This window comes from Pleurodeles waltl, chromosome 3_1 (genome assembly GCF_031143425.1).
Source record: "Pleurodeles waltl isolate 20211129_DDA chromosome 3_1, aPleWal1.hap1.20221129, whole genome shotgun sequence".
Lineage (NCBI taxonomy): Eukaryota > Metazoa > Chordata > Amphibia > Caudata > Salamandridae > Pleurodeles > Pleurodeles waltl.
The window spans coordinates 366674558-366686979 of NC_090440.1; the positions used below are offsets into that span (position 1 = coordinate 366674558).

Consider the following 12422-nt stretch of genomic DNA (forward strand, 5'->3'; position numbering starts at 1 on the left):
GGCACGAGCAGAATATTAGATGCAACGTGGAACTGTGAATAGGGGAAATATCCCTAATGCAGCATGATGCTGTGGCCAAATCTATCAGTTGGTACGTATTCAGCAGCAGCCAAATCTGTCAGTCAGTCTGGAAGTATGCAACAGTGACTCAGTACTCAAGCCAAGGAGCATGTACCACGCTCTGAGTACATCAAAAATTATTTACATCGCCACAGAAAATAGCATAATGAAAATAATAAAGAAAAACAGTGTTACACCCAACTCAGAGTAGCAATGTTCAGCAAAATGTAAATGTTGAAATAACACATACATCCCATTTGGCGGGGTATCCCCAATCAGACAAACTACATGGATGCATTAACCTCGGATCAGAAAAAGTTCACCAATTAGGCTAAAGTGGGCAAATCTCTTTCAGTGCATCAGGGGACTATTCTTGGTAGATTAATCATGCAAAAACGTGCACAGCTGTCTACTCTTGATTGAGGCAAGTGTGAATACCCGAGTAAAAAGCAAAAAATGAAAAAGTGATTAAAACCAATTTAAAATACACTACTGTCAAAAAGTCAGAAAAAAGGAAAGAAGCAATAATACATAATAAGAACACATCTTAGCCCAAATGTACTGATATTTCTTCTCCAGAGTTGAGACCAATTGGTGCTAATGTGGCAAACTCAAGGGTAAAGTTTTACTCGATATTGCAGTTTTTCTCCCTTTCGTCCCTTCTGATGTTGAGTTCAATGGCATCTACTACTACAACGTGCAGGAGTTTATCATTCTGGAAATGCATATCCGCATAGTTGCCTCACCACAGGGTAATGCTGGTCATTGTGGTGTATCACCCACATATGCTCGATGGCCAATTTTTGGCCTTGTGAACAGTGTTCCCAATGTGCATTTTGCCACATGGGCATCTTAAATAATACAAACAGTACTCTGTGTTAGACGTTAGGATGTTTCTGATTATGAATTTCCTAGAAGTGTTAGGGATCATGAGTCTGGAGCAATTCGAGCTAATGCCACAAGCCTTACACTTCATACAGCCAATGAAACCACCTTCCTGTTGTGGGTAGCCCCTAGAAGAGCGCTGTATGAAGCTGTATCATTAAATTGATTTCGCAGCACAGGAGAGTCTGAGTATTCCTTTCTACGTGGAGGAGCGTGGTTCTTATACATTCATTTGTATGTGTATATATATATAATATATATGTGTGTGTGTATATATATATATATATATATATATGTGTGTGTGTGTGTAATACCCACACAATAAAACCATTGCAAATGTAAACAATTCACTAGGAAAACATATAGTAATGTAGACAATAAATAAAATGATAAAACTTTAAAACCTAAAAAAAACACATGTCCTAAAATACTATATATATTAACATACATTTAAAAATAGTAACAAGTAATATAAAACATAAAAAAGAAATTCATGCTATAAAGTATCTTTAACCAATATTATTAAAACCACTGGAGTTTAAGAATATTAAATATACCATTCACACTCTAGTTTATGCAACAGTAGGTAAAATGTTGGACTTCAGAGGGGTTACATTTACTATTCTAACTCCAGTCACCGCAATATTAAGGAAAGTGTAGGATTTCGGAAGAGTTAGATTTACAGTTCCTACTCCCGCCAGTGCAACAGTAGGTAAAGCATGAGGCTTCTGAGGGGTTAAATTTACTATTCCCACTCCAAACAGTGCAACAGTAGGAAAAACGTTATCTCTGCACCTAAATCCAGCTGTTATGCATTATTCTGCTCAGAATGAGGAATAACACAAACGGTTTTGCCATGTCAAAATTCATAATGAATAATCACTGAGGAGTAATGGGCTCTTTCGGCTATGATTTTCTGCATACTTTGACCGGGGGTATAACTGTAGGTCAGTAATCAGGAAAGCTGATGGCTTCTGGGGCAGTGGAGGCTGGTGGGATACAGGGGGGTTGTTCATGCTTCCCAAGTGCTATAAGAGTCAGACAGTGGTCGGGCTACATTTGTTTCCTAAGCCCTAGCCCAACACCACTGGTGCTTCAACAGAGTAAAATTGGGCTATTGTTCCCAATCTGAGAATCCCAGCTCCTGGAACATTGGGGCACTTGTGACTGGGCAGAGCCATATCCCACCTGAGAAAACTGCTCTGCCCCACCTGTAATTGGCCTATAGAGTACTGTTTTCATTCATTGTTTTGCACATCATACAATTTTTTTAAAACTAGTTCCCAAATGATCTAATGTGGATCCAATTACTGTACCAACTTGTACTATCCATGCCAGTGATGATGTTAGTTTGCAAAGAGATTTTAACCTGAAAAGTACCCAAAAGGAAGCCGGATGTTTTGGAAACACTAACAGAGAGTGAGATCACCATTTTGGTTAGTTTGTTTGATTAGATAACTATTTTGAGTCTATATGGATGCTGCACCTGCACCTTATTGACGCAGAATAGTGTTACAGTCACACTGCTGTCAATTACTGTTACCTTTATTGAAAACATATACAGATACATCAAGTCTAACTGTATGAGTAATAAACACGGGTTGTTCCATTCACCATGATTTAAAGTTTGCCATTTAAACTTGATATCCCACCACAGAAGCTTAGTGACACTATCAATGTGAAGACTCAACTCTTTTAGACACAGTAGATCCTTAGCAAACTTTCTACCGTTGGCATCCTGGGTAACCTCTTTAGCCCCGCCCACTGATCATCAGTGTTTTCAGTCTGCTCTTGTCAGGATCTATAACACTTAGAATCAGTAAAATGAGGCATTCATACATGACAATAACCTATATCGAAAAATTATCACAGTAAACCTTTTTCTAGTACCAATCTAAACAGTTACTACATAATAATGCACACAAATACAGACATCAATAGCTTTTTGTTGACCTTTTGATCTACGTACTTTCTGAGTTTAAACTCTGGGTAGCACATTTAGCATTCTGCCTTCAGAAGTGACATTTTTCAGATTGTACAAAACTGAACATAAGTCTTTCTCCTGGCTGGGAAATGGATGCAGGTGACAACTATAATGTGTCTGTTACATAAACCACATAGGTTGGTTATAATAGCTTGAGCTTAGCAAATCTGGAACTAATCCGAGGTTTATACCTTTAATTTCCTGAAACACATTCAAAATAATGTTCCTCCCCTATATAGGGTCCACATCCATTATTGGTGTTAGTAAAAAAAATAAAAAAAGATCTAATCCATACATACAAGCTTAATATCCTCTAGCAGTGAACAAGTAGCCCATACAGCATCTTATCTTAAACATTTCCTTGTACTCATTCCTAACTTCTATCCTGGTTTCACATTACATTCAGTCACACCCTAGGATTTCTCTTAATAGCCCATGAATTTGGTTTGATGCGCCAAGAGTTTATATATATATATATATAGATGGTTATTAAAATGCAATCCATTTGCAATCGAAAATAATAAAGATGATCTTTAAGGTTATACATATTGACTGACTAGTGGGGCAAGAAGTTTTGGCCAAGACATAGGTGGCCATTTTGATCTTGGCGGGATAGCCTGCTGCCAACCATGCTGACGGTTGGCGGAAGACCGCAAGTGGTGGTGGCAGGCATCACACCAGATAATGACACCTGGAGCCTCACCGCCATTGATGGCATTGAGGGCCGCCAGGTGCCATGCTGACGGCCGGTGGCGGGGTGGATGCTGCTCCACCCCCACCACCATGTCAGTCAATACACTGCCACGCCTATAATGATGCAGTCACAGGCGTGGCAGTGTATGGAGACGCAGCGATGCTGGGGGAGCAGCATCCTAGGAGCCCGTTCCCTCCTGAAGCAGCACCATGGAATAGGTAAGTGCTGGCCAAGAGGGAAGGGTGGAGAGGGATTTGAGGGTGTGCATGGGTGTGTGTATTTTTGAAGGGGGGATGTGTGTACATGTATGAATCGGTGTGTGTATGTCGGTATATCGGTGCATGTGTATGTGGGGGTTGAGGGGGACCTGAACGAAGGTGGAGGGGTGGGGGATGGTGTGGGGGGCTTGTGGATGGCCCACAGGGAGATTGGAGGGAGGAGGAATGGGGGGGCGAGTTTCAGGGTTCAGGGGGACGGGTCTAGGCCTTTGGGGGGTGGGTGGGGGTTGTGGCGTGGGGCCTGGTGTGTCATATACTGGTGCCAGGAATGAGAATTCCTGTCACCTGTATGCTTTCCACCTGGGATTACCTGGGGGGATATCCCGCCAGGAAATCCCTGGTGGAAATTGGATCATTATCCCACCGGGTGGCCTCCACCTCTGGGTTAGAAGTGGCTACCGGCGGTCGATTCTGGCCTGGCGGTAGGTAGTAGTGAACTGGCTGCTCTGCAGCCAGTTCACTACTGTTATCTTTATATGGTGGTCTGAACTGCCATGCCGTCGGCGGTAATTACCGCCACCGCCGGCAGTGCGGTCATTAGCGCCAACATCATAATGACCACCATAGTGTCTTGAAGCTCATGTTTAAAATCATTGTTAACCAAAAGCGAAACAAATATGTACACTAAAATAATATTGTTATATTGACATTATTATTTCATTCTATTACTGTTTGTAGAGCTTTTCTTGACAGAGGAAGATGAAAAGAAACTTCATGACTTTGAAGAACGCTGTGCTGAAATATATTTCAATCGAAAAGAAGACGAATTCCAGTCTGGAAGTGAGCAAAGAATCAGGGTAACCTCGGAAAGGTAAAGAATAAATATAATGAATCCTGGCCTTGGAAATCTTTATGTGAAGGATTTTGGAATTGATTAGAAAGTACCGCAACTACGGGTTGGGGGATAGTGGTCAAATATGTACACTCACAGTTATATTAATGAATCCTCAAAGTATGATTTTTTAAAGAAATTGTAAATACAAGGAATGCAAAACAGGTGCACACTGTCGCCCAATGTTTAGTGGAATCAATCCCAGCCGAAAACCTTTGAACATCCAAAAAGAAAGCAAAAGCACACTTTGGAACATCAATCTCATGTATCAAGATCAATCCATTGTACTATTCATCTCCAGATGTGCATATTTTTCATTACATCTGTGCCAAAGTGTGTTCTGTCGAATTGCAGTTAGACAGAAAATGTGATTGATTTTGTAATGCAGAAATGCAAATGCTACCAGATAGTGAGTGACCGCATAAAGGTATGCTAAATCCAGGTATGGACTATTGCTCCCATCAGAAAAACACCTTAAATATAAAGTAAGCTGCAGAATGAAAGTGCTGTAGTTCACACTGAGGAGTGGTAAGAATCCGTTTTGCACTTAAGTGGGTCTTAATTCTTCCATCCTACCAAGATATAACTTTTTTTTAAATAGCTTTTTATTCGTTTTACAACCACATTATACAAGCATGTTTGAGAAAAAAAACACGGGAACAACATCGTGGCCCAAAGCATTCCCCTTTCGACCACAATTACCACGCAGTTAAGTTGTCAACCAGCTCTGGGTGGGTGCCCACAGTTACAACTGAGCTGAACAACAAATGGAATTGAGAGACATGGAAAAGAAAAGTAGATTACTCCGCAAAACAACACATGACCCTGACCCTTCCTGCGGTGCAAGTGAGCCTGCTTACTTATGCCGGTTTGGATCAGGTACCTCCCTCAAGCCATCTCCCATTCCAGCACATGACTGTGAGGATCCGTACTGTGCAGCAATGGTACTTCCCTGGAGGCTTTCCAAGCCAGCAACATTACAGGCTTGTCTGTGCACTACCATTTGCCAGCCTCTACATGCGACCACAAAAGTCAAGGGGTCGGGGTTGTCTAGTGTAGTCCCTGGCATAGCGCTCAGGGTAGTCTCATCGGTGCACACTTTTAGTTTAGTAACATATGTGTCCCAGATCATTATCCCCATTGCTTGCCCTGTTTAGCGACATATGCTATGTATGGTATGGCGGATTGCTTGCTTTTCAGATCCTTGCACCAGATCGTAACAGATGGTGGGGGGGGGGGCTTTGACAACCTCCAGGCCATCACTTTGTGGTGTTTATATAACATCAGCTCCAAATCATTCCTCCTGCACTCCAGTTTGTCTTCATTGGACCTAGTCATTCACCCCAGAAGGCGTAGCCTGGTATGGGAGTCAAGTCCTTACCCACCAGTACAACCAAGTTCACTAGCACTGCTTTCGCTATTTCCGGGCACTCCCTTACCATGTGGTAGAATTGCGCCTCCGGTATCACATCTGGGGCATTGACAGGCCAAGCTTGGGAACATTTGACCAATTTGTTGCGGGGACGGGTAAGTTTGATACAAATAGTTGAACTTCAGGACTTTGAATTTGGAGTTATGTGAGAAGTTTATGGCGTATGCCTTTGTTGCAACCCATAGTTTGTTTATTAAGGCATCATGCCCATTTGGTCCCAACATCCTTGCAGCAGTGCATCAGTTGCTACTGAGGCCAGTGTCGACACAAAGTAAGGGCTTTATGCCCACTGCCCTGTGACAGGCATTGAAGCATGGTGTATGGTGACAGCTCCGACTGGTTCCACAGGGATCACTGTTTGTGCATCAGTGTACCATGTATCTCATGGCCTGGTCCTAGTTCAAATTTCTCTGTCAAGGTCAGGAACTCCCACAACTTTCCTAATTCATACATATTACTCACCTGCATGATCCCAACCAGTTTCTACAACTGCCTGTTAAATGTTGCGGAAACCTCCCAAGTTCTGGTATTGCCCATACTGGTGGTTGAGCAGTGTAGGGCGCTAGCTACCATTCACCTTTAGGTATTTGGTCCAGGAATTCTGAGCGACTGTAGAACCCGGACAGTCTCACATCTGGCAGCTGTCGCAAATAGCCACTTGACAATCCTATTGTGTCCCAGGGTGTGTGCTAGTGCCCTCTCCCCCTGTCCACTTCCCTCCCCGAACCATTGTATTGGCAACTGAAGCTGTTCCGCCACACAGTACCACTCGTAATACAGGTCAGATTGGCCACCCACAATGAATGGGAGCAGCATCTTGTGGAGCGCAACTCTCTTCCGCTCACCACCCCAGAGGAGGCCTGGAAGCATTGTGTACAAGTCACTAAAGAAGGGATGTTTCAGTAACACTGGGATCACAGAGAACAGGTAGAGCAGCCTTGGAAGGATCAACATTTTGGTGATGGGTTGGTACCTCCAGCCATCATCCGCATACCCTAAGATAAAATCATCACATGCCACTCACCCCTGAAAGGGATGCCTCAGGCCGAGGCCCTCTGAAGTAACAGGCCACCAACGGATCCATTACCAGGGTACATATGATAGGAGAGAGAAGACCATCCTGCTGTTTGCCGCATGAAACTTCAAATCTCTCAGAGATTACTTGTCCAATATGCAGCTTAGCCAGCGTCTAATTTACAGAAGCTGTACTCACCGCAAAAACCCTGGTCGAAGCTTCCAAAAGACCATCTGAAGGTAGGGCCAGCTTAGTGTACCAAATGCTTACCATCCATGTCCCCTTTGATCCCCACTGCATCCATTAGGGCAAACAGTTTTTGCACGTTCATGAAGGTGTAGCATCCAGGAATTAACCCACTTTGGTCTGAGTGAATTAGGGGCAGCAATAGTGGCAGAAGTCTATTGGCCAGTGTGCGGCTCAGGATTTTATAATCCTGGTTTAAGAGTGACAAAGGTTGATAGAAACAGACCTCCATACGGTCTCTCTCCTCTTTTGGGATTACCATGATCAATGCTTCTCTCATGGAGCGTGGGAGGTTACCCCCACGTGGGGCTGCATAGACAGCAATTCGTCAGCTAGGGATGTCCTATATGTAGCCTAGAACTCTGCAGGTAGTCGGTCAAATCAAAGCATCTAGTTCCTCGCCATCTGCGAGATCGCTGCATGCATTTCTTCAATTTGTAGAGGTTCACCTAGTTTGTGGCGATGGAGTGACTATCACAGGGCTGGGAATCACATGCACATATACACGCAGTCAGTCAGGGACTGTTTATCAATGTGTGGTGTAAAACCTGCATTAGTAGAAGCCAACTGTCAGGGCACCCATGAATATAGAATTTGAAGTTAGTGATATGTCGAATCTTCAGTGTGGAAAAGCAATCACACCATCCATAGTTCAGAATAGATTTATTTCTTGAAGCACACAGTTCATCATAATAATTGAAAATCGCCCTTGAATTTCATAATCATATAGCCACCACAGCCAACACGTGTTTCGTAAATGGCTCTCGGTTACTTAAAATGCTGTGGAATTATCTGACCACGGTTTGTTTGTCTGATTAGATATTGACACGTGTAAATAAAGATAGCGACATAGGATTTCTTCATTTGTTGATTTGTACTGAGTTTTCCTTGCACCTTAACGAGATTAGACAAGTCTCTGGATAAGATTATTGCTTACATATTACGTACCTGAATCAAGCCCTGATGAAGTCCGTGAGAGGGTTCTCTCATAGGACGAAACACGTGTTGGCTGTGGTGGCTATATGATTATGAAATTCAAGGACGATTTTCAATTATTATGATGAACTGTGTGCTTCAAGAAATAAATCTATTCTGAACTATGGATGGTGTGATTGCTTTTCCACACTGAAGATTCGACATATCACAAACTTCAAATTCTATATTCATGGGTGCCCTGACAGTTGGCTTCTACATTGTTAGTTTCCTAGGAAACATTGCAGGACTAAGGAAGGTCCTCTTGCCAGGAGCACCATGCCACAATTGAAACGTTAATACTACTATATGGACTTACTAAGAGCGCCCATTTTCCTATGACTCTCTTCCTTGGTGCTTTCGTCTTAAACCTGCATTGGTACTCGGTGAATGTTTTGCAAATAACCTCCTGCTTGTTGACCACCAGTACGTCAGGGCCTTCATTGGCACCAGCCGGTTCTCTGGTGTTCTCAGATTTCAAAAGCTAGGCAAGCAACCTGCCTGCTTTGCATCCCTCCGTGTGCTTGCATGCCACAAACTCCATATAGGATAACTAAACCATCCTGTGCTGCTTGAGTTGGCCTGCCAAGGCTTCCTCAGCATCTGGGGAGCCCACCACCTGCTGCTCAACCCCTTCTACTTTATGCAACTCCTCACATAGCATGCACCACATGCCCCACAAGGTTGTGATACAGTGACCCCTGATGACTACCTTAACAGAGCTTTGTAGGAAAGTACCATCTTGCCTGGCATGTTACCCCCATTTTTTCACTGTATATATGTTGTTTTAGTTGTATGTGTCACTGGGACCCTGTCAGCCAGGACCCCAGTGCTCATAAGTGTGCCTGAATGTGTTACCTGTGTAGTGACTAACTGTCTCACTGAGGCTCTGCTAATCAGAACCTCAGTGGTTATGCTCTCTCATTTCTTTCAAATTGTCACTAACAGGCTAGTGACCAATTTTACCAATTTACATTGGCTTACTGGAATACCCTTATAATTCCCTAGTATATGGTACTGAGGTACCCAGGGTATTGGGGTTCCAGGAGATCCCTATGGGCTGCAGCATTTCTTTTGCCACCCATAGGGAGCTCTGACAATTCTTACACAGGCCTGCCACTGCAGCCTGAGTGAAATAACGTCCACGTTATTTCACAGCCATTTTACACTGCACTTAAGTAACTTATAAGTCACCTATATGTCTAACCTTTACCTGGTAAAGGTTAGGTGCAAAGTTACTTAGTGTGAGGGCACCCTGGCACTAGCCAAGGTGCCCCCACATTGTTCAGGGCCAATTCCCCAGACTTTGTGAGTGCGGGGACACCATTACACGTGTGCACTACATATAGGTCACTACCTATATGTAGCTTCACAATGGTAACTCCGAATATGGCCATGTAACATGTCTATGATCATGGAATTGCCCCCTCTATGCCATCCTGGCATAGTTGGCACAATCCCATGATCCCAGTGGTCTGTAGCACAGACCCTGGTACTGCCAAACTGCCTTTCCTGGGGTTTCACTGCAGCTTCTGCTGCTGCCAACCCCTCAGACAGGTTTCTGCCCTCCTGGGGTCAAGCCAGGCTTGTCCCAGGATGGCAGAACAAAGGACTTCCTCTGAGAGAGGGTGTTACACCCTCTCCCTTTGGAAAATGGTGTGAAGGCAGGGGAGGAGTAGCCTCCCCCAGCCTCTGGAAATGCTTTCATGGGCACATTTGGTGCCCATTTCTGCATAAGCCAGTCTACACCGGTTCAGGGACCCCTTAGCCCTGCTCTGGCGCGAAACTGGACAAAGGAAAGGGGAGTGACCACTCCCCTGACCTGCACCTCCCCTGGGAGGTGTCCAGAGCTCCTCCAGTGTGCTCCAGACCTCTGCCATCTTGGAAACAGAGGTGCTGCTGGCACACTGGACTGCTCTGAGTGGCCAGTGCCACCAGGTGACGTCAGAGACTCCTTCTGATAGGCTCCTTCAGGTGTTGCTAGCCTATCCTCTCTCCTAGGTAGCCAAACCCTCTTTTCTGGCTATTTAGGGTCTCTGTCTCTGGGGATTCTTTAGATAACGAATGCAAGAGCTCATCCGAGTTCCTCTGCATCTCTCTCTTCACCTTCTGCCAAGGAATCGACTGCTGACCGCGCTGGAAGCCTGCAAAACTGCAACATAGTAGCAAAGACGACTACTGCAACTCTGTAATGCTGATCCTGCCGCCTTCTCGACTCTTTTCCTGGTGGTGCATGCTGTGGGGGTAGTCTGTCTCCCCTCTGCACTAGAAGCTCCGAAGAAATCTCCCGTGGGTCGACGGAATCTTCCCCCTGCAACCGCAGGCACCAAAGAACTGCATTACCGGTCCCTTGGGTCTCCTCTCAGCACGACGAGCGAGGTCCCTCGAATCCAGCAACTGTGTCCAAGTGACCCCCACAGTCCAGTGACTCTTCAGTCCAAGTTTGGTGGAGGTAAGTCCTTGCCTCCCCACGCCAGACTGCATTGCTGGGAACCGCGACTTTTGCAGCTACTGCGGCCTCTGTGCACTTCCGGCGGAAATCCTTTGTGCACAGCCAAGCCTGGGTCCACGGCACTCTAACCTGCATTGCACGACTTTCTAAGTTGGTCTCCGGCGACGTGGGACTCCTTTGTGTAACTTCAGGTGAGCACTGTTTCACGCCTCCTCGTAGTGCCTGTTTCTGGCACTTTTCCGGGTGCTGCCTGCTGCTGAGAGAGCTCCTTGTCTTGCTCGACGTCCCCTCTGTCTCCTGACGCAATTTGCGACATCCTGGTCCCTCCTGGGCCACAGCAGCATCCAAAAACACTAACCGCACGATTTGTAGCTAGCAAGGCTTGTTGGCGGTCTTTCGGCGGGAAAACACTTCTGCAAGACTCTCCACGGCGTGAGGGATCCGTCCTCCAAAGGGGAAGTCTCTAGCCCTTGTCGTTCCTGCAGAAACCTAAGCTTCTTCTGTCCAGTAGCAGCTTCTTTGCACCCACAGCTGGCATTTCCTGGGCATCTGCCCATCTCCGACTTGCTTGTGACTTTTGGACTTGGTCCCCTTGTTCCACAGGTACCCTCAACTGGAAATCCATCGTTGTTGCATTGCTGGTTTGTGTCTTTCCTGCAGAATTCCCCTATCACGACTTCTATGTCCTTTGGGAAACTTTAGTGCACTTTGCACTCACTTTTCAGGGTCTTGGGGTGGGCTATTTTTCTAACCCTTACTATTTTCTAATAGTCCCAGCGACCCTCTACAATGTCACATAGGTTTGGGGTCCATTCGTGGTTCGCATTCCACTTTTGGAGTATATGGTTTGTGTTGCCCCTATCCCTATGTGTCCCCATTGCATCCTATTGTAACTATACATTGTTTGCACTGTTTTCTAAGACTATACTGCATATTTTTGGTATTGTGTACATATATCTTGTGTATATTTCCTATCCTCTTACTGAGGGTACACTCTGAGATACTTTGGCATATTGTAATAAAAATAAAGTACCTTTATTTTTAGTATAACTGTGTATTGTGTTTTCTTATGATATTGTGCAAGTGACACTAGTGGTACTGTAGGAGCTTCACTCGTCTCCTAGTTCAGCCTAAGCTGCTCTCCTAAGCTACCATTATCTATCAGCCTATGCTGCTAGACACCCTATACACTAATAAGGGATAACTGGGCCTGGTGCAAGGTGTAAGTACCCCTTGGTACTCACTACAAGCCAGTCCAGCCTCCTACAAGCCTCACTCAACCATTCTCTCCATTTAGACCCTCATGTGGAACACTCCACAGGTCACTGTCCGCTTCAATGGGCGTGGTCTGATAGAGTGCACCCCAGGTACTTAGTGTCAAGCGTCCTTTGGCACACGTCCCAAGGGCAGAACCATTAGTGTAGTCTTGTGTGTATGCAGGGCATATGAGAATAGAACCAGTACTCCCTTTTCCACCGGTTGCATGTCCTTTTGTCAGCCCTTAAAACTCTGTGCAACTCTGTTACAGGTGCCCCAGGAAGAGGCGGCACTGAACGTTCAGCATCTTTTCCC

At 45.0% G+C, this 12422-nt stretch overlaps 1 protein-coding gene across 4 annotated transcripts in view; it reads left to right on the top strand.

Annotated features, from left to right (window-relative positions):
- LOC138284105 (transient receptor potential cation channel subfamily M member 7-like) overlaps positions 1-12422 on the top strand; it is a 1183984-nt gene that overhangs the window by 951387 nt on the left and 220175 nt on the right. For all 4 annotated transcript variants that reach the window (XM_069222537.1, XM_069222536.1, XM_069222538.1 and 1 more), the window contains one exon: positions 4580-4712. In XM_069222537.1, coding sequence (XP_069078638.1) covers positions 4580-4712 — 133 coding nt within the window. The remainder of the gene's footprint in view (positions 1-4579; positions 4713-12422) is intronic.